The sequence below is a fragment of the Carassius gibelio genome, chromosome A17, assembly GCF_023724105.1.
Source record: "Carassius gibelio isolate Cgi1373 ecotype wild population from Czech Republic chromosome A17, carGib1.2-hapl.c, whole genome shotgun sequence".
Lineage (NCBI taxonomy): Eukaryota > Metazoa > Chordata > Actinopteri > Cypriniformes > Cyprinidae > Carassius > Carassius gibelio.
In genome coordinates this window covers 19984841-20008386 of record NC_068387.1, presented here as the reverse complement: position 1 = coordinate 20008386, position 23546 = coordinate 19984841, and the positions used below count along the sequence as shown (strand labels likewise).

Here is a 23546-nt window from a genome sequence, read left to right as displayed (position 1 = left end):
CAATTACAATACACTTCTGTACAATTGTAGGGCGGGACAAACGAGTCAGTGGGCCAATCCGCTTTTTGAAAATCTTATCAGGGCGTGGCTTTGCCTCTGAAGAAAGTTAGGTTTTATCAGCAGACCGTGTAGATAGAAGAGGATTGAATTCCAGGTTGACAGGAGGATCACTGCAGTCAATTGGAAGGTAGTTTTGGTGTTCAGTCTGATTAAATTATGTTTGCAAATGGGCACGAGGTGTTTACGATGGTTAAGCAAGATATAGTAAGCCACACGCCTGCAAATGCGTCGTAAATGTACGCTGTAAATGGTGGCAAATTGCGAAATACAAGCATTCTTATTATTAACACTTTTAATGATTCTCAAAATCTTGTGAGCAAGCTAACGTTACTCAGGCAGTATATCTGGGCGTCGTAGGCGTGCTTAAAGCGTTCAGTATGCTCCCCAATATGTTGTTGAACGTTTCAAACGTGCCTGTGATGCCCTAAAATGATGTATGTAGGCAACTAACCAGGTTTTGAGACACTTGGGCCATTGGCAGACAGATAGATAGATAGATGGATGGATGGATGGATGTAAATATGAATGAATGAATAGATGCATTGTATGTATATCGAGGTTTTGATTCATGAATTTGTATAAGTCATGATCACTGGACCACCCAGTGTTTGAAGTGAAGACTGTGCAGTGCAATAGCGTGTAATGTGAAGCAGGTGATCATCGAAGTTACTGGTAGGTTTGAATGGATGCATTGGGCCAGGCTGAGTTATTTTAAGGCATCAATCTGCTAAGATCATTAGCTAATACACTTATCTTGTTTTTTGAATTTTAATATGTAGAGTTTGTTGTCTGTCACCCAGTATAGCTGCAGTGCTGCTGCTGGCTCCCTTTGTTGGTTTCACTCTTAAGTAGCTTACTTTTAAGTGTTTCAATCCAATTTGCAGTATAGTAATACAATTGGGTCTGTCATTTTTTTAGTAAACAGGTGGCTTGGGGTATTTGATGGACATATCTATGGCTGAAGCATCTTATTTTAATTTTAATTTCATAAAGCGGTGCATATCATGTTTCTAATATATTTTTTGATTTCTGCATGAGTGATTGCTATCACAATAATAAATGATATAGAATTACTATAGAAATAGAATTATATAGAAGTATTACAGAAAAGGTCTTTCAGTGGTCTTTTTGTGTTTTGCCCAAATTTGGTAAAGCAGCCAGCCAGTTTCTGAAATATGGGAGCAGCTGCCATAGGAGTCATTCATTCAGTTTACCTACATGGACGTTTTATGTAAATGACACAAGTTTGTTGTATTTGATGAGGTTCATGCAAGCCACATGTTCAGTGTTTACAATGAAGTACCTGACTGATGTAGTGCCCTTTGGCTCACTGTATCCATCTGTATAATCCCTCATAGAGACCATTAACCTTTCTTGGCAGTAATTTTAGGCTCCGAGAGTATTTGGGTGTGAAACATTCACATGTTTCTACCATTTAGTTATGAATATACTGCACCTAGTCCACTAGATCTAAACATTTATAAGAGGTGTAGGATCATTTATTATACAGGCTTCTAGGTTGCATGGAGGAGATATGAAACCTGGTCATTAGCTTTAAAGCATTCAGCTTTATTTTTACTTACATTTTTAACATTTATTCTGTTGCTTTCAACTTGCAATTATAACAGCGATCCTTTCTCCCAGACGAGCAAGATGGGTAAAAAGAGCAGAGTGAAGACCCAGAAATCGGGGACTGGGGCCACAGCTGTGGTTTCTCCGAAAGAGATGATGAATTTAATCTCTGAACTGCTGCAGAGTGAGTATAAAGTATTCTTTATGGCTGCATTCCTGTTCTTGACATACTGTTGTGTTGAATTACTTTCATGAGGAGCAACAGGCCATATGGTACGCAATTTTTTTTTGATTATTGCATAATCTCATTAAATTATTGTTATAATATTTATGGCCAAAAAAGATGTAGCTGGATGCTGAAAGTTGAGCCTCTATTTAGAATGGTTTCTTTATTTAATCATCTAAAGCTTTTATCCAAATGGTGCCACCTGAGTTTAAGTGCTCATTTCATAGAGTCATTTGGTTACCAGTCCAAATTTTTGACAACAATGTCAAACAGGTCTTCACAATGTCTCATTTTGGGGAGGACATGAATTTGTTTAGATTACAGGCAGGTTGCAGGCTGTACTGTAACCAAGCCAGTGAATGCCACAATTTTCACAAAAACAGCTAGTAGAAGACACAGATCAGCCAGCATTTAGGTTACCCCTGGATCTATACTTAAAGGAATAGTTCACCCACAAATGAAATGTTCCTGAAAATATTCTCCGCCTCAGGCCATTCAAGAGTTGTTTTGTGCATCAGATGTGGAGAAATTTAGCATTACGTAACTTTCTCACCTAAGGATCCTTTGCAGTGAATGGGTGCCGTCAGAATCAAGGTCCAAACAGCTGATAAAAACTCCAGTCCATTAATTAACATCAAAGCGTAAAGCTTTTCTAAGAAATAAATCCATCAAGATGTTTTTAACTTCAAATCATTGCTTCTAGCTAAAATACGAGTCCTCTATCTATAATATTGTTTTCTCCAGCGGAGAGCACAGCTTTTTGTTTCACAAGACATTAATTTAAAGGGTTAGTTCACCCAAAAATGAAAATCGGCCCATAAATTACTCACCCTTAAGTCATCCTATGTATATATGAATTTCTTCTAGGTGGTGTAATAAGTGAATATTAAGTTTTGAATATGAATATTTTTCTTACAAAATGCATCGATTTACTACAGAAATACTTTGTTCACCCCCGAAACCATGTGAGACATTTTGTTTTTTTAATGGATCAGCGATTTTTATCTAACTTCTTTTGGACTGATGCAAGCAACACCCGCTGAGTGCCGTGAAACAGCTTGAAAGATCACAGACAATTTTTTTTATATAACTCTGACTGGATTCGTCCAAAAAGAAAAGTTATATACACCTAAGATGACTTGATGGTGAGTGATTTATGGGCTAATTTAAATTTTTGGGTGAACTAACCCTTTAAAGGTTGGGATCATGTGGACTCTCAAATTAGTTCAGTTTGGTTTTATTTGTAAAGCACATTTATAATCAACCTTAGTCGGCCAAAGTGCCGTACAACATGTTAAGAAAAATAAATTGTTGAGAGCTTAAGTTGTTGGCTCTCATTCTGACGGCACCTATTTAATACACAGGATTCATGGGTGACCAAAGTGATGTGATGCTAAATTTCTTTAAAAAAATCTGTTCTTATGTATAAATATACTAATCTACTGTACATATTTATATAAATGTAAGGAATTATTATTATTATTATTATCTTGGATGGCCTGAGGTTGAGTAGCTTTTTTTTTTTTTTGGTGAACTATTTCTTTAACATGGTTAAAGTCACCCATTGGGTTTTGTAGATCATAACATAAGTGATTGTTAAATATAAACTGATTGGAATGTTTTTATTTTCTTTCCCCCCTCAGAGTGTAGCAGCGCTGCTCCTTCTCCTGGGAAAGAGTGGGAGGAATATATTCAGGTCCGAGCTCTGGTGGAGAAGATCCGTAAGAAACAGAAAGGTACACAGTTTGTTCAAAATTTATATGATTTAGCAGTTCTGTATCTTTTACATAGCATAGTTTTCCTTGTGGTTTGCCATTGACCACTCTTAAGGAGTAAAGTATTAAACTGGTCTAGTTGCTAGAAAAAAAGAGGTTGGAAAAAAACTGATGGCGTGGAACTTAAAGGAATAGTTCACCCAGATATTAAATTAATTCTGTCATTTTTACTTGGGCTTATTACTTTCTTTTTTCTGGGTGAATGAGAAATGTAATGATCTTTACCCACACAATGCAAATGAGGTGGATCCTGTAAAGCTTCAAAACTGGCCAAAAATATATAAAATAGAATAGAATAAATGTTGTCCATATGGCTCATGCACTATTTTTGGACTTGGATAGCTTGGCTGTTAGTTTTTGACCCTTTTTCTTACTTTTTGCTATAAAAATGTCTTGGAACAAGAAGAGGGTGAGAAAATAATGGCTTTTTGGATTCATTTAAGAGAGTATGAGAAGTCTTATTATCATAGAATGACTTCTATAACAATATGCACATATGCAGTAAGTTGATGTATGTGTCAAACATAGAAATATATTCAGTTACAGTGATGTGATGGCTTGAGTAAGATCCTATCACATTACTTAATAAAATACTCCGTGGGAGTCTCAGAGATGTGCATTAGAACACACAAATATCCATTAGAATAAATGTTAGACAGCACATTATGCAGCAGGATACACAAGAGTTATAGATAGCACCGTTTAGGTCCAATTGTGCGGTGTTACAAAACATAATACAGAGTGCTGAAGAATAATGGAAATCATTACAGAGAAAACTTCTCATGCTGATGTTCAGTATACATACAATAGCTAAATCAGCTTGTGATAGGACTGTATTTTCTCAGGGTTGTCCGTATCATTCGAGGGAACCAGAGAGGACTTTTTCTCCGAGCTGATGGCCTGGGCCGCAGAATGCGGGGCTTCTTGTGACTGTTTTGAGATCTCCAACTTTGCAGATGAAGGATATGGTCTGAAGGCCACCAGAGATATTAAGGTTGGTTTCTTTCTCACAAAATTGCAAAATTGTATGCGTGCGATGTGCTGGTTTTTTTTTTTTTTCTGCCACTTGCAGAGCGTCATATCTTGAGTGTTAAAGGCTGAAATAAATAATGCATCTTATATATTGGTTACAGATACAGAAATTATAATGATTTGTATGTTCCTTCTTTATGGTCAGTGACCAAGTGGTAATTACAGCTGTGTATGTATTGATCAGAGCTGTTTTTACCATCATCCTTGTTAATACTTTTGGAGGGAATATATAGAGGTTATTGATCACTGCTGGTCATATTTTAACTCCTGGCTTGATTGAGTCAATGATGCCTTATTGACGTTTTCAATTGCTTTTGCAACAGTTTTACACAATGTTTTTAAGGTTTCTATTTAAAATAATGAAATTTGAATGTGTCAAGAAAGAACTAGCCCTTAAACTCAATTTGTGCGCAACAGTACATAAGAACAGTTGTCGATTTTGCATGTGCGTTTTTGATAGTGACCATTTAAATTGTTCTGTGGGCTTTCTGTCCAATTCAGGCAGAGGAGCTGTTCCTGTGGGTCCCTAGAAAAATGCTGATGACTGTGGAATCTGCAAAGAACTCTGTCCTTGGTGAGTTTGCATAGTTGAAGCAATGTCAATCTCTGACCTCAAATTCAGACAATGACATGTCACATTTGAAATGCAAATGTTTCTCTCCCTACAGTGAAAATGGAGACCAAAATTATATAAATGTTACCTTTTTGTTCCAGGTTAAATACAACTTTTAACCTGTTGATTACCACAGAAAATGTATTTGACTTGTTCGACAGCTGAACTCTTCACACAAAACATGCTAGTGCAATCTGAGTGTATGGGACAAACATACAGCAATTTTTTTTATTACCGGTACATTTCTTTTCTAAATAATTGTATATTAGTAGCTTACTATTTTATATTCTTAATTCTCATTCTACCATGAAGATGTTGCTACAGTGTTGTGTTCTTAATATTTGCTCAAGTTAGAACCAGTGTTATTTTAGTATTATTTATATACTAATGTAATGTTTTTTTTTTTTTTGATAGCCTTAGCCATCTTCATGAATCAGCTTAAAACACATCTCTTCCATCTTTATTTGACCCTATAACTTTAGCACTCACTATTCAACTCTTAACTATTCAGTTCTTAAGTTAACTATCCAATAAAAAAAAAATCTAACCACCTTTCTTATTTTTTTGTATTCTATCCATTTTCTTTTCATTTATTACAAAATTATAAAAAAGACCTCTAAAACTAGCTTGCTCTATTCTTTGTCTGTTGTTGGTTTTCTTTTTATTTATTATATTATTTAATATGGCTGTGACGGTTGCCGTGTGTGTATGTATGTTTAGTTTAAGTCTTTTTGTTGTGTGGTTTTTAGTACTTCAGCCTATTTCAGTTAATTGCCAATGCAACATTTCACTTTTTTTATCTAATAAATTTTTCTCTGTTTGTTTTCAGTTTTATTTGAATGAGTTTGAATAGTTTTAGTTAACAATAACAACACTGGTTAGAACATAAATCACGATTACCTGATATGAACTTCCTTATGCAGAGGTTCCTTTTTGCCTTTAGGACTCGTGTTGCAGCCTTGGGCTTTCAAACATACCAAGCTTTCTGCCCAATTAAACACGTCCACATCAAAAAACCTAGTGTGAAAGTAAACTTTAGTGAACTATAGTTGAGTTTTAATGTCTATAAAACATTTCCAGACAGAACCCTAAATTCGCCTTTTTTTTTTCACAGGGCCACTGTACAGTCAGGACCGGATCCTTCAGGCCATGGGCAATGTGACTCTGGCTCTACACTTGCTTTGCGAAAGGGCCAATCCCAGCTCACCTTGGCTTCCCTACATCAAGACCCTGCCTGCTGACTATGACACCCCCCTGTACTTTGAAGAGGATGAAGTGCGCCACCTGCTGGCCACACAAGCCATACAGGACGTACTCAGTCAATACAAAAACACAGCGCGGCAGTATGCTTACTTCTACAAAGTCATCCACGTAAGTCATGCAACTTCTCTTTTATTTGTCTGTATGTATGTGTGTGTGTGTGTGTGTGTAAATACTTATTCGTTTAGCTAGGCTTTTAATTCAAAGAGTGAAAAATTAAGACAAAGTGACAAACACAATCTTTAATTGAATTGATTAATTTTACTGCCAAAACATTTTTACATCTATAAATGAATTTAAAAAAATCTAATTAAAAACTGTTTTTTAATAAAGGCAATGTATTGTGATCATGTGACAAGTGTTTTAAAGCTTAAATTAGTTACTGTTGCATTCTGCATACTGTTTTATATATATTTACCTACTTTTTTCTGGACAGTATAACTTCAGGGCTTAATATAGGCATAACCTAAGCACCTAGACTCACTTTACTGCTACTGATGTCCCTGAATGGACCACAGAAAGTACACAAAAATACAAACTTTCTTCAGTTAACTCATAGAGTTGTGCTCATACGTATGGCAGTTTCGATGAGTGTGGTGAGTGATAGCCCTATCTGTGTCTCATACATGGACTGCCAGCCATTTGAGTGCAGAGCTCTTTAAGCAATCAGCGCTACAAGTTATTCAGACTCTAGCCACATGAATAGCTGTCCTTTACACAGCTGTCTGCTGAGGTGAGGAAATCCAGTTTTAAAAGGATCCCTGCCATTGAAGGCACATTGGAGATGGGTAAAAGGAGCTTTATAATGCCCTCTTGCACCCAATTTCAGGGCCCCTGATAAGCTGCCATTGACATGGCTCAGAGATGGTGCCGCAGTGGCAGATTTTGGCCAGCAGGGGGAGATGTTTATCCTTTAATATAGTGTTGAAAGCAAAATATAAATGAGCATTAATTTACATAATAACGTTCACGTCCAAAAGTTTTAGATTTTGGTGTTCGGAAAGACTATGAAATGCCAAATGGTGTGATACTTTTTGTTTCAATCTGGAACAATATAATTTAATTTTACTTCTAGACTAAAAATAGAAAATCTTTTTGTCACGGCAGAAGTAAAGACATCTGCTTGTTTCCACCATTCAAACTAAACTATAATCAGAAATGTCTGAGTTTTGCTTTGACCTAACATCTGAAAGTGAAACATCTGTGCTTAATATTCAGTGGTAGCCTCAACCTCTTAAGTTTTAGAACATGTTCTTTCCACTTTGGTTACTAAGAGTGCATAATATTACCATCAAATGTATTTTAACTGTTGTGAAAAATTATTTTGAATATGCAGATTTATGATTATTAAATGACACCTTGAGATGGGAGTTCGTTCAGTGTGACTGAATCTGTCCAATAATTATTTATCCCGTTTCTTGAACCTCCTCTTGGCTATTAAGGAAGCAATAAAATGCTCTTCCAGTTCTCCCCAATTTCTATTCAAAATCTCTGCCGGTACATTTTGTTTCTTTCATAAGATGACTGTCAATTAGGGAAAAGAAACTAATATTTCACATTACTGTCAAGATAAGGCATCAAATATTCATGCAAATAGTTAATGTATTTGTCATTTTGTCTGCAAATCAGCTGATGATTTCTTTATTAAATGTTTTCTGGTTTATAAAAGGGGGTTGGAGTGTAATTAGGAGCGGTATTATTGTATCTCATACTCTTATAACTTTAATCAAGTGCATTTATACCATTTTCTATACAGGTACTGAGACAAATAACGGGAAACAATAAACTGGAATATATGCATCTGCTACTTTAAGCAGTTTTATTGTCCATTAGGTGGCAGAAGTGAGTTTCCACTGAAACACTGAACTTGGTTAAAGTTTGTGTTGCAGAAATGAAGCTAGAGGATCTCATGACCTATTGGCATAATAATCACACCGTGCAAATCTTTTAATGAACTGAACGATTCATTCTGTGTGCATTCAGGCAGGAATTCGGAGTGAAATGAACATATAACTTTCTTTTTGCTCATCTAAAGCTCCGATGTATTTTCTAGAGAGGTTCAGTTGAGGGGTAGGGTTGTCTTGCAGGCCCTTTGGTGAGTGTCCTGTCTTCTCCTCTCCTCTTGGCTCTTCAGGTTGGGACTGTAATGACTACTGTCAATTAGAGATGTTCCGATACCCTTTTTCTCTTCCCGATACCGATTCCGATACCTGGGCTCAGGGTATCGGCCGATACCGAGTACTGATCCGATACCTGGGTGTGTATCTGTATATACAGCTGTATATACTACTAGCCCTGTGTAAATTGCTAGAATTCTTTTTATGGTGTGCTTCAGACAGATCCCTCAATAAAACATGAACAAATACATGGTGAACTACTGTATTTATTACAGTATTTTTATTATCTAACATGAATTTGACAGTATTATTTATTTTCATATGCAAAAAAGAACTTCAAATGCAGCCAAAAATCTAACACCGCAAACTAAAAAAGGTATTTAAGTTTTACAATATAACTGTATAAAAAAACTGCAACAAATAAGTCTAGGAATATAAAAAAAGATCTATTAATCAGATAATCTCTTTACAACAAAACAAGTAAAAAACAAGCAACCATCTAGGCATAATTATTATTATTATAGAGACGTATTATTATTACTGTAGGCTACAACAGTAGCTTTATATATTGTCAATTTACTCATGTAAACCAAACATTTATTTTAATGGGCTGCCATGAAGATCTTTGAGTGTCTGTGTTTATGATATGACAGTATTCTCAAATGAAACGGTAAATTCTCATGAAGTGACGGTTTATGCGTTCGTGTCCTCATGACACACAGCAGAGACTACAAAACAGCGAGCTCTCGCGCATCTGTGCCAGTCACCCACAGAGATGTAGATTTTGCGGGAGTAATATTTAAATAGTATTTTGCAGTTTAATATTCACAGACACTAGTATATATTCGGCTACTGTCTGGAGCCCTGCGCTTTGACTTACACGGAAGCGACTGAACGCAGCTGCCGGTACTGAATATACTTGAGAGTCTGTAACTACCGGTACTACAGAGACATACTGCTAACCACTGATCTATAATATAGAAGCGGCTTCACTGTCTTTTGGCAGTTTAGAATGTGATGAGTGATCCAGTCATATATAGATCAGGGCTGCTAACGCGTTTTCATTTCTTCTTCGCTGCTCTAAACAGGGGTTGCTTGTGGCAACACAGCACAACTTCCTGTGTTTTCAATGCATTTTGAGCAGCGAAGAAGAACCGTGCAGCAGTTAGGCAAAGCTTGCGGTCATAACTAGGTATTTTTTAAGAAAATGGTATCGGATCGGTATATGGGTTCATGTACTCGCCGATGCCGATGCCAGAATTTGTTGTGGTATCGGAGATATTTCCGATACTAGTATCGGAATCGGAACAACTCTACTGTCAATGTCAGCCTCTCTTCGGAGGCAGCCGCAGATGACCGGGCTGGAAAATTAGCTTGTCGCATTGGCTTTGAATTGAATTGACCTGATTGTACCTTCCACACATGACTGACAACCACAGTCCCCCATTCATCTACCTCCTCCCGCCGCCTGCTGTATCTGGTACCCCCACCCACCCCCCTGCTTCTCCTTGGAAAGAACTGAGAAAGAAAGGCCCTTCACCTGCTGGAATCGAGGAGCTTTTTATATATATATTTGACTGCGTGAAGAAGGATAGGCTGTTGTCAACACCAGGTGCTCTTCAAGGAGTATCCTAGCACCTCCCGTGTCCACGAGGGAGTCACTCCTTTCTCACTGGGGCAGGATGCCTGTGCTTGCGTGTGTGTGTGTGGTGGGGGGGTGAACCTCATAAGGTGACCCTGATATGCAGCGAATGCAAAGTAACCTTTGTGTGCTGCATCTGCCGCTGTTGTTGAGAAATGAACGGGTTCCCTCTGGTATGCTCTCATCCCACCCCCTCTCTCTGCACCTGGGAAGATATGTCTGACCTTCCTGATGCAGCTCGGAAAATGACAGAGTTTGCAACATAGAATGACGAAGCAGGCATGCGTTTGTTTCATTTCATAACTTTTAGCAATTTTTTAGTAAGTGCACAAATTTGAATGTTATAACAGTGGACGTAATGAAAGTAAGGAGTAAAATCAATCCCGTTTGAACCTCAGCATGTGCATGGATGACGAGCTAATGAATGCCGGCCAGAGAAGCGGATGGGGCGCTTGGGGATCTCGGCTCCAGAAAGACCTCCTGGAGGCCACCGGCCAATTAGCAGCATTTCCCGCCGTCCTCGTTAAGGAGAGCAGGCGCTCGTGGTGGGAGCTTTTGTTTTCTAATTGATTTACAGGGCCATTCCTCCTCGTCTCTCTGAGCCGCAGTGCCATTGAGGTACATGATGAATTACCTCTCTCTGGTGATGCTAATGCATCACAAGCTGAATCTGCAGCGGTGCAGCTGCCCTTCATCTCCAAAAACTACACCTCATCAAATGTGCCGTCTAAAACTACCTCTGGTTCATCTAAAACTACTTCTCTATCTGCGCACATCCTATATATTTATTTTCCTATATTTTTTTTGACTTATCCTAACCCACAGTGCTCTGAGGGATCCAGCCATTCTCCGTGGCCTTTCTTCAGACAGGTTCGCCCTTCCCCCTGAGGTTTATCACTCTGTTCAACTAATTATTGCCTTAATTGAATCTATTAAGCTACTTGGGCACTCAAGTATTCAGTTCTCAGAGGGATGAAAATATCATTAACGATACTTTAACCCTTTTCAGGTGGCCTATAATGGTCACTGATGCTCAAAGATTGTTTTTTCCCCATCTTTTTTTAGCTGGCCTCAGCACATCTTCCTGCAGGAAGTCTGGAGAACTACTTGAGTCTCTGGTGATTTGCCCTATTACTTCCATCAAAATCTGTATTATGCCCCCCCACCCCCCCATCCTTACATGAACCTCTCCCTTCATCCGCAGTGTGAGGTTCAAACCCAAGACGCTGAATTTGTTGGCTTTACCCAGCACTTATCTTTTAATGGTTGTCCATCACTACATGAACGCTGCTACCAAGTCAGCCTGTTCCCAGAATTGGGGTTAAACTGAAAGGAATCGGTCAGACTTTGCTCTGTTATTATATCATGCTTTACGAATTCACAGCTGACCTGTAGACCTTCATCCACCTGAGTTTGTTAGACCTTTGCTTGGTTACTCACAGTGGGGGCAGTCGAAATACAAGTTCTTTTGCTCTGCTGTAGGGCTAGTGCAATGCCAAACCTGGACTGTACTCTGCTGACACACTGAGTCTCTGGCAAAGATATGATGTGGCCACACAGTATCACCGTCTTCGCTAAGTGTGTGTGGGTTCTAGAGCAGCGAGGGGGAATACAGGCCTCAATTAGTGTTAGGGAAATTGATTAATGGGGAGAGACATCGAAGGTAAAAGTTAGCCACTACTTCGGAGCGCTTGTACTTCATGCTTCTATTCCTCTGTTTGTGAGCTTAATGGTGCAACTTGGTTGACAGAAGGAGTTTGCGCCCCCGTTCCAGTTAGCACACATACAACATCTGAGAAGGATCACATTTCCTGGAAATTGTATTTTCAGGAAATTGTATTTTCATAAAAAAAAAAAAAAAAAAAAAGTTGTCATTCCAACAAACCCATACAAACCTATATGACTTTCTTCCATGGTACTTAAACGGAGATGTTTTAATGAATTTCATAAAATGTTAACGTTCCCGGTTTGAGATATATATATATTAGAGGTGGGCATAGATAATTTTTTTTTAATCTAGATTAATCTCACTGTGATCTTGAAGATTAAAATGGCTCATTCGAATTCTGCCGAAGGCATTCAGAATATGTGTTACCCAAATAAAATTGACAAACAGTAAGTCTTTGTGAAGGGGTTTATCAAGCTAGGTGGTGCATTAGAAAAGGGGCTCAACTCCTGTTTCCAAAATGTATCACAAAGTGCTTGAAAAAGCTGTAAACTAATTCCACATTGCACAAGGTGCAAACAACATTACTCCTGTTTCACACCAATGTTGACGTTTTTTTTTCAAGTTTGTAGGTGTCAAGGTGCAGAAACCAAATAATAGCACTGGATAGTCTTCGATGTAAAATTGAAATATACAATCAAACCTACATTTATTCAGACACCTTCAACATTTCTCACATTATTACAGTTTTGCTATATATATCAAAAATTATATCTGGTTTCTGAATAATTTTTGGTTTGACTGTTAAAACTACAAAGAAATTCAGTCAAGAGCAGTGAGTGATTTTCTTTCTTTCATTTTCTTGGATTAACGGTCGGCGCGGTCCCTTTAAGAGACCATGAACGCATCCTATATAATACACATCCCATTTTTTTCCTCAACTGTTAAGAAATAACTGACAGTTTTTTCGAGCATAATTTCCAAGGTGGATATTTTGACATATTTTGTATGTATTTCTCGGCACAAGAGCAAAAATAAGCAAACTTGATGTTCTAGTGTTTTGAGACGCCTTTCTCTGCGCGAGCCCTGAACACCAGAACACCGTGGTGTTGAATTGGGCTCTTTTACATCTTTTTGTTTGTTCAAACTGGGATTTGCACTTGTTCGTTCGGATGCAGGGGGAACTTCGAGGTGAACTTCGCAGAAGAGAGCTCGGTTCAGTGTCGCTGTCCGTGATACGCGGCTCTCTCTCTCGTGCGCACCTAACGGCATGTGTTACTCTATTCAGCTTTTCCGCGTCTAGTTTTTGGATGCTTTAATGTTTAAATCGACAAGCGGTAAAGCTTAACAACACGTGAGAAAGATAAGCTTTCGTGACGATGCGCAGCAGTGGCCCGTTAACTGTCCTGAGCATCTTTTTAGGCTGTCCTCAGCGAGTCAGTTATATAAAATATCAAGGTGAAAGTCATCATAGCTTGCTTAGTATAGACCCAGCTCCCGACCCAACTTTGAGAATAGATTAACGGCGATATTTGTTTTATCACCCGATAAGAGTCTCGCGTTAACGCAGCACGTTAACAGCGATAACGGCCCACCACTAATATATAAATATATATAAATAAATCAATATATATATGTATGTATATGTATGTATATATGTGTGTGTGTGTGTGTGTGTGTGTGTGTGTATACACGTACAATTTTCATCAAGCCTTGGTGTCAAAACTGAATTATTATTTGCTGGATGTTGATTTTACATTGTGTTAAGCTGTTTAGGCCATAGCAATGTTGATTAGCAGAACTCTTGAGAAAAAAAAAAGTCTTCCAGTCGAAAAACCCTAATGTCGAAGAGATGTTTTTATTAAGGAAGTTATTTTGTATTCACATCAGAAAGTAATTTATGACATTTCGGTTCACTTTTTCTTTTATGTTGTTTTGGTTCCAGTGTCTGTTGGGCAATTTTATCACTCGTACTGCGTGATGGACTGATCATCTGAGTCGTGATTATTATCTTCGAGCACAAGCTTTTTGATATATTGTGTTATATACATATCAGCAGCACCATTACGGTTTGCACGGTACCTCATTGTGGAGTACAGTGCTTCATTTCACAGGACAAGCGCCACACACACAGCCGTGAGAGCACCTGTGGGGAAAAAGAAGAATATCCTTCACTCTCAGCTTCATACCTACGTCTATTTTTATGGCTCATTTTGCATGTTCAGGAGGGTGCTACGGGCCGACTGAATTAGATCCTGGCATTCTTTGCTCCCTACTTCTTTTTTTTTTTTTTTCTCTCTTCTACGGGATTGTAGCTTTTTTTTCTCTCTCTCCATGACACCCGCTGCAAATGAGCCCTTGGAGGGAGTGAGACTGTGGCTTTAAATGTAGATTTCTGTGGCACCAGTGGCTCTCTGTCACACAAATTGATGAAGCAGATTTATGACGGCTGCTGGGCACAACAAATTAAGTTGACAGTGATGTATGGGGGGCTAATGCCACCATGATCCTTGCATAGCACCACTGGACGCTCTCTGCCTGGCTACACTCTTGTTAGGATCTGTTAGGCAGCCACATAATGAAATTCCACTGACTGATTTGTGTTTTTTTTTTTTTTTTTTCTTGCTCTCTCCTTTCTCCTTTTCCCCCTCTACCTCCATATCTCCTTCTCTCTTGTCCTTTACTCTTCTTTTTTCCTTCACTCCACTCTGTTCTTCATGTTCAATTCCCAGACTCATCCGAACGCCAGCAAACTGCCCTTGAAGGATGCTTTTACCTTTGATGACTACAGGTTGGTTGAAATGTCCTACCATGTATTAAAAAAAAAGAAAAAAAAAAGTGGAACTTCTCTTCCCTGCTGAGGTTCAAAAAAAGAAAAGAACAGGAAGATGAGCTGTAGGTTGGTTGTAGGGCTACGCGATGGCCTTTAAAAATGAGGTGTTTGTTCTCATTGTTCTTTCATTAGCACCCGATTATCTGTGAAGGAATAATTTATCATTGGTCCCCTTTCATCTTCAGATTGTTGAATATGATGCAAGTCTGTGCTCCCGTTGGGTAATGTGTGAACAGAATGGAATAGTGTCTTGTCACAGCTAATGTTGTCTTCGGTGGACTTCATGAAGTTTCTATTAATAAATTACATCAAGATTATTTATTTAGACCTTTTATTTTTCTTCAGGACAATACCAGTTTTGAAGTCATCATATTACCTGATATGCAGGCTATTTAAACAGCTATAATTTTTTTTTAAGAATTTTTTTTCTGTCTGAAGTCCACTTGTAATATAAGATTTTGTGGGTGTAAATTTATTTTTATGACCATTTTCTATCCTCATTTTGACCTTAATTAAACAGGCCATTTTTACTCTTACATATTTAAGAATTTTAGATCCAAATAACCCCTGTTTTGATTTGGTTAACCTTTTTGCATGTGAAATGAGCATCAAAACTAAATGTTTACTTTGTTAGCACACATTACTGGTCTTGTGGTCAATAATTAATAATAATAAAAAAAGTTTTGTAATTTTCTGCAGAACATTCTATTTTTCCAAATATATTCCAGTTCACTCAGCAATATCACAATGTCACAATACCGAAGTTGGTCAGCAGTTTAAGTTAACGCTGACTTTAATGTTGGGAAGGTTGTGAGTTAAATACCATGAAGATTCGAATACTGTTTTTGCAGTTAGTGGGTGGACTGGGAAGGGAATTTGTTTTGTGTCTGTAACAAGTATTGAAACCGTTTTGAATCTGTAATGAAGCAATGGCGTTTGTTTGTCAGGTGGGCAGTGTCCTCTGTGATGACCCGTCAGAACCAGATTCCTACAGCAGACGGAAGTCGGGTCACACTGGCCCTCATCCCTCTCTGGGACATGTGCAACCACACCAACGGCCTGGTGAGTATTAAGTGCTGCTTTCAAAATGAATACAGACCTCCCCATCAAAAATAATTTATGGGTAGGAAGACGCTTTTGCAACCAATCCAGTTTAACCATTTCTATATAAATTCCTCCTACAGTGTTTTCACTTCTATTGAAATAATTTTATTAAAAAATATATATATATTTTAAGCAATGCAGGAGCATCTGATGGGATTTTTCGGTAGATAATGGCTTCATCCCAAGGGATATTTTGTATTTATTGTGTCTTTGATGTGTCTCTGTAGCTCTTGCCAGAGAGCAATAAATCGCCTCTGTTCATATGATTCTGTAATGCACTTATATCCTAAAACAAAGTTTTGTTTCAAATCATCATGTGTATGGAAAGTCACAGTCATTAAAATGTATAATGAAACGGTTTTCCTGCAGTCCCCTGTTTAAGATTTAATAAAACATTCTGTATGTTTCGTAGCAGTGTTTTTGTGGATAATTTACTCCATTTATTTGATTTATTTGATTTGTGAAGATTTTAAAAGTGAAGGATTGTATTTGTTAGGGTATGTTATTTTAATAGGCTGCCTCTGTACCTATTAATAAGTGGCATTTATTTGTTGGATTTGTTTATATTTTGTTTAGGGAATTTGTCTAAACATTTTGAAGCATTTATTCATGTTAAAGTAACAATGTTTTAGCTGACCATTTAATTTGACAGTGCCAACTGGTTTGACATTAACATGAGATCTGATGACAAATGGAGAGTGCTAAGGTGTAAACAGGGTCAAGAATGTTTAAGACATTCAAATTACATTCAGGGAGCACTATTATTATTATTCTAAAAAAAGCAAAAAAAACAACTTTTTCTGTCCTGTTCTAGATTACAACTGGCTACAATCTAGAGGATGACCGATGCGAATGTGTGGCTCTTAGAGATTACAAAGAGGCTGAACAGGTGAGTCTTAACGATTAGTGTGACCATTACCCTTTTACAGCAGGATATCTCAGACAAAATCACATCTGCCTCTGTGATCGACAGTATCGGCAGGTGGATTCCATGCCATGCTCTGTTCACCTAATGCACATGTACATTTCAATATCCATTGGCACACTTTTACCTTGGTGCTGTTGCTTTATGCGTGTGCTTCCGTGATGCATTTATCAGCTAGTGGGCATTATGGAGGCCCGGGGGAAGTGTCAGAGTGTGGATGCATTCAGATCCAGCTATGGGGAGAGCGGATACGCGGGGCACACAGTGATAGGACAGGTATACACCCCCACCCCCCTCCAGAATGTGAATTATTTGATAAGATTCACAGAGACAGCCAGTGGAAGAAGAAAGAGAGTGCGGGGGCCGGCGTGTGGGACTCGGACAAGCGTTGGGGGGAGTAAGAGAGCGTCGTTTTTGGGAGCGTTGCTCCATACAGAGCCGTTTGATCCCTGATTCCTGCTGCAGATTTCACACTGGGCCAGAACTCAATGTGGAGAGACTGAGAACAAAATTGAACTGTGCTTTTCCCGCCCCCTCTCTTTCTCTCAGCACTGTTTTATCTCTCTCTTTCACACTATCTCTGCACAGCACTATCTGTAAATGTTGTGGATTTACTGTTGAGCAGAAGACTTGAGCATTGTTTAAAGGACAGTAGTATGGGAAGGAAGTTTTCAGGGCTAAATTGCCACTGGTTAATATCAGATCCGTTCCCATAGACCTGTGCAGTGGACCTGTTCATCCATGTCTGTTTCTGTCATGAAATGAAAAGGGAGTGCTTATACTAATTATGCGTTACTGTAGTAATGTGATATAGTTATGCCAAAATGACAAATGTTTTCCGGTTGCTCTCCCCCTTAGATCTACATATTCTATGGTACAAGATCCAATGCAGAGTTTGTGATCCACAATGGTTTCTTCTTTGAAGACAACGCACACGACCGCGTGAAGATTAAGCTGGGTGTGAGCAAGAGTGAACGTTTGTATGCCATGAAGGCCGAGGTTCTGGCTCGTGCTGGGATTCCTGCGTGAGTATCCGGTTCAGAAACAAAGTCCTTTAGCTCCAATCCACATGATCCATGTAGAGACATCATCTTTTTATTCATGATTATTGTAGTGTTCAGTCTAGTTTTAATTCCATATAAACCCATCAGACCTCATCCTCTTTATTTTTTATATTTTGCTTATACATTCTGAAAAATAGCTACTACTACAATAATTATTTACTTTAGATTAGTCATGAAAAACTGTCGCTGTTGGCCATGCTTTTTTAAATTTTGCCATCATGTGATTATCATCAAGTGAATAGGAAGTTTGAATAACAATGTAAAGACAAAAAATGGCTAATAACTTAATGAAAGTAGCTTTAATAATAATAAAAAAAAATAATTATATTAAGTGATCGTTAACACACACATTTAGGTGTAACAATTACAGTGCTGCAAAACCTCTTCTGTTGTGGCATAATACTATCAGTGAATTTTCTGTCATGGAGATCAATATGCTTAGTCTCCAAAACAAAATCCACACAGGCCCATATGAAATTGCCTTTTGATTCTGGTCAGAGTCGAGGTGCTCCTTTTCATCTCACTGCAAGTCAGACAGGAAAAGGCCAGAGATATGCTCCAGTAATTAAATGGTAAATTATAAATGATTGAGCATGTTTTTAAAAATGCATCAAGTTCAGTGGTCTCTCATCGCTTCAGATCAATCAGTTGTCATGTGACGGCGCAGCGCTGTGGTCTTGTGCAGGCAGGTGGCTTCCATTACTACCTGCCCATTCTGCTGGAGTTAATTGGGGTTTGATTTAATAGGGGGAGGGGGGTGGAGTCAGTCGGAGTAACACCCTGCTTTGAACCCTCTCTGGTTCTTCTCCTCCTCAGGTCCAGTATCTTTGCTCTGCACTGCAGCGAGCCTCCCATATCCGCTCAGCTCCTGGCTTTCCTCCGTGTCTTCTGCATGACTGAAGGTAAATTTGTTTTGTTTGTCCAGAGACCTTCAAGCATGGCACTAAGATACACCATCTGTGAGCCACAAAACAGGAAGTGAGGTGCCTTATTCCATATCACATCCTTACACTAAAGTAGTCGGGACAACAAAGCCTAAACAAGTGTCCCTCAGGTGTTTGATTGATCAAGTGGAAGATGTGTGGAAGGACTGATCCAGAGTCTGTGAAATATTTATAAACATCTGTGTAAAGGTTTTTGTCATAAATCCCATAAAGCAAGGGCATGTCCTCTGGCAAGACCTCTTAAGTCTGAGCTGATACATTATTCAGATTTTTTTGTTAATTTTTAAATGAAGCGAAGCTCCTGTGGTGGGGGCTTCTGTTTTACTGGTGTGAAAGAATTCAGCATGGGGAATGCAGACATTCAGCAAGCCCTTTCATCTCGTTAGCAGCCGTGTAATCATACCTTACATAATCGCTGCAGATCAGACCTGCCGGCTCACTAGCACTTAACCAGAGAGGTGTGTGTTTCTGATTGCAGAGGAACTCAAGGACTACCTGGTGGGCGATCACGCCATCAACAAGATCTTCACCCTGGGCAACACTGAATTCCCTGTCAGCTGGGAGAACGAAATTAAGCTGTGGACGTTCCTGGAAACACGGGCTGCACTGCTTCTCAAAACCTACAAGACGACCTCAGAGGTGCTGGAGCAATGGCAAACAATCTCTAAACTTTTCACACACGAATCCTCAATAAAAAGTTGAATTGCATAGGTTTCTTAGAACAGGGTAGAAAGTTCTGTCATCAGCTGGTTTTGTTCAATCGAGCCTTTTTGTTTCTGATTGGTTTCAAATAATGATCATTTTAACCAGTCGTCATTCGTTTAAGATCTCTGTTGTTGTGGTGTTCAGGAGGACCGCTCCATGCTGGAGAAGCCCGACCTGTCCCTGCACTCCCGCATCGCAATAAAGCTCCGGCTGGGGGAGAAAGAGATTCTGGAGCGCGCTGTGTCCTGTGGTCAGGCCAAGCGCCTGCACTTCCAGAAGCAGCTGGACGAAGGGACCCCGCTGCCACTGTACGAAGAAAGCGACATCGCCCTTTTGGAGAATGCAGATGCTAAACTCCCCATAATCCTGCGCAAACTGGAAGAAGAGGATGAGTGTGTTCAGGAGGAGATGAACCTGGCCCAAATCAAGCCGGACCCTGCTGGTCTGGACTCCTCCCAGATGCCCGTTCTTAATGGACAGTGTAAAGATCTCAATGGAACTGAAGAAGATCCTCCAGGAAGTGATGAGGTGGTGAAAGAGAGTGAGGTTGAGAAGCACGACACGAGTACCAAACGAACTGAAGGTGAACCAAAAGATGGCAGCAAATAGTCATAACCAGAGCACGGCGGCAATCTTAGTTCCTGCTATTTATTTATTTTCATTTAAGTGACTCACAATTAGGAGTAAAAGCTTTCTAAAAAAAAAGTTTAATAAAAATTAATAATAAAAAAAAAGCAGTGGATTTCAGTTTAAAAGTTTTTTTTATTTGATTAAATTCAGCTTAAGTATGAGCTAGCTCAAGCGATAAGAAGCCTGTTGTTTTATTTTGTTTTGTTGGAGTTTTTATCAGTGCCACATTTGGTTTCTTTTGTAGTAGCTTCTCTAGTGCTGCCAGAAAGGTTCCTGGTAAAGGTGAGGAAGTAACCAATCACATTGAACTCCTGTCTAGATGAAGGCTTAATCAGACTTCACAGAATGAAAGAAAAATACATATATCAAAGACTTTAACAATATAACGTGCCAAGGATGTTTCGGTTTAGTCCTCTAATACTGGCTTAGGGAAGTTGACTTCTCTCTAACCAGCGGTTGCTGTAGATCATGCCAGAAACATGCTTGATGTTTAGTGCTGCTTGACAATCATTGTGTTCTGACATCGATCTGTAAAGAGATCAACACTGCCTCGCTGCATGCTAGTTACTTTACTTGCATAAAAAGTAAGGTTACTGAAAGACTTTGGTCCCAAAAAAGTCTGTATTTTCATGCACTTCAGAGAATGGTCTCAAAGTGAGAATTAGTTTCGGTTTTGAATGTTGTAACCTGAACCTGAGGGTAAGAGGTTGTTGGTTTTTGGTTACTCTTTGCTGTGAATGTAATTCAAAGTTTGTGTGTTAAAGCCCTTCACTCTTCATTATGTTTTATATATATATATATATATATATAATATTTGTTTTAATACTTTTTTTTTTCTTATGAAACACGTTGCAGTTAATGGACGTCAAGTTTGTGATCTCTTAGGACTAATTCTTTCATGCGTGACCTTTAGGAAATCTATTTTTCTTTTTCTTTGTTTTTATGTTAGTATTCACTGCAACACCAAAATGATCTCTCGCATTTGTCAAGAAACTGTTGTGGAAATCTTTAAGCCTTAACAAACGTCATTTAGTTGGATTTCAGATACAGAAATATTGATCGAGAATGAAGACCTTGTGCACTTAAAGCAAAACTCCTGTCCCGGTCAACTTATAAATAACAAAACACTGGGGGCTATTATAAAGGAATATTTCACCGAAAATGAGAGTTAATGTTTTTTTTTATTTTATTTTTTTTATATCTGTGTATTATTTATTTGTTATGCACTGTATTCTACGTCTTTTAAAGCCATATGATATATTTTGGTCTGTTCTTTACCTAAAGCTTAGCAATTAGTTACTGATAATCTTGCATCTTTTTCTCACACAAAGCTATCACATGGCTTTTGGAAGACTTAAAAAGCTTTTCAGCATAGGTTTTGATCAATTCGAACTGTCAAGGAGATGCATAATAATAAATAACATAAAACGTTTATATATAAAGTCTGAGGGCTGTGTACCTCTACCCAGTCACATGATCCGGCAATAGTGACTTGTATTAGGCGATGACAAATTAATCAAAACATACCCCCAATGTTTTGTTATCTTTTTGAAGTGGTGTACATATATAGAAATAGAAATCACATTTCAATTCAAGTGTTCTGCCCAACTGAAAAGCACTGTTCAATATACTGTTCAGAATGGTTTATGTTGACCGATGTTTGAGTGTATGGAAGCCTGTCAGTTGTTTTTGCTGCTTCTGTATATAGATTTATAGCTTTGGAAAGCTAACAGCTTTAATACACTTATTCTCAAATCTTTATTGTGATCTAGCCATAAAGAAAATCCACAGTGGATTGCACTGACTCCCACTGATCAGGTAAGAGCCATTAGAGTCTGTCTACAATGACAAGTCCAAGATTAAAGTTCTGTGCATTTTTCACCTGAATCAAATAAGGTAGAGTGCTTTTCTTCAAATCCTTGACCTGTCTATCTTTCTTTAAGAGGGCCTTAAAAAAAATCCCATTAGGAGACGTAAGGGGCACTCGTCCATTTTCCTTTGATTCTTCGTTTCATTTGGAGGGGTAAGAAAGGTTTTATTTAATGTATTTTTTTTTTTTCATTCTTTGCCTCCCCAATCCCCATTAGAAATTTATAAAAGAAACATTATCTTGAATCATTTAATTCGGGGCAATTCAATTTTGAAATTCCACATTCATTATTCATGGGCTTCAAGATAAAACCCCTTTAATCTTTGAATAGATTATTATAATGGGCTATAGTGTGGGCAGTGGTAAACTCGGGCAGCCCTGCACATGTCCGGTATTGTTAGTATTCCTCATGTCAGGGCTGAGAGCAGGAGTACATGGAGGTCCCTTTGGCCTGGGACCATGCCACCAAAGTAATTCTGCCTATGAATAATACACAGTGCTTCTATTAATATAGAATGGCGTCAGACCCCAGGCGGAGGACCCATTGTCATGCAAGTATTTACCAATACATGTGCCATGCTTGAGAGAGGGGTCTTTCTTCAAAGTTTGCAGGGTCACATTTCCATGCACGTTAAAGTGGTCGAGGCCCAACCAGTACTGTTGCTATAGAGAGAATGCACTATTAGAAATAAATGTTATTTAAAGGGTTTTACATGGGTCTTAAGAAAACCATCTTCAATGAGGTCCAAAATCTTGAGTCTGAGGGTTTCTTTTGCATTCTTTAACACAAAATGTCATAACATTTGTATAATAATGAGTTTAATGAGTTGAATTGCATTCAAATAAATTTCCGAATGTGTTTGGTTTGTCTCTGTTTTTGCTGTAATGTTAGCAATACCTGAGGTGCATGAACTCCAGCAGTTTGTGTAAAACCATCATGTTCTCCCTGATTTCAGATGATCCAAAGAGCTCCTTGTGCTTTGCCGGAAGCAAGAAGATCTGATTTTAAGTACAAGGAGTCACATGATCAATCACAAATGAACTTACTTGGCGATAAAGCAGTAGTGCCGCAAATAACCATGCATGCTTAATTTCTTCTGTTATTTAATGAGACCTAGAATAACTAAAATGTAACTGTCAAAATTATAGCGACTCCACAACCCAAAAGGAGGAGGTTCTTTGCTAACCTGAAGATGTTTTTAACGGTGTTCCAGTACTGTAGTGTTGAAGGTCTTGAGTCTGTCCTGTCTTGATTTTGACTCTGTCTGACTTAACCTACTCAGGTCTTGGACTGTAGAGGTCTTGCTGTCCATTACAACACTGTCTTCTAACAAACACTGAACCTTTTAAGATTGTGGGTAAAAGGTGCTCCCTTTATATTTATAAAATGTCTCTGATGCCTCTCGGCACTTAATGTAAAGTGGGAAAGTCGTCTTATGGAAACTTTCTGCATGCATGCAGTGGGATCTGTCTTTTAAGATATTCAGGTCTTTTAATGCTGAAGCAGT

At 38.5% G+C, this 23546-nt stretch overlaps 1 protein-coding gene across 2 annotated transcripts; it reads left to right on the top strand.

Moving 5' to 3' along the window:
• The first annotated feature begins 84 nt into the window (after positions 1 to 84).
• LOC128031711 (actin-histidine N-methyltransferase-like) lies at positions 85 to 22897 on the top strand. 2 transcript variants are annotated; one of them, XM_052620073.1, is made up of 13 exons: positions 85 to 187; positions 1689 to 1816; positions 3502 to 3594; positions 4479 to 4627; positions 5167 to 5239; positions 6393 to 6649; positions 14696 to 14754; positions 15744 to 15858; positions 16715 to 16789; positions 17684 to 17850; positions 18706 to 18791; positions 19312 to 19472; positions 19683 to 22897. In XM_052620073.1, the coding sequence occupies exons 2-13, from the start codon at positions 1714 to 1716 to the stop codon at positions 20145 to 20147; spliced, it is 1803 nt and encodes a 600-aa protein (XP_052476033.1). In that variant the 5' UTR covers positions 85 to 187; positions 1689 to 1713; the 3' UTR covers positions 20148 to 22897. The 2 variants fall into 2 exon arrangements, with proteins under 2 accessions (XP_052476033.1, XP_052476034.1); XM_052620074.1 differs by having other exon boundaries at positions 100 to 187; positions 1705 to 1816.
• The last annotated feature ends 649 nt before the right edge of the window (positions 22898 to 23546 follow it).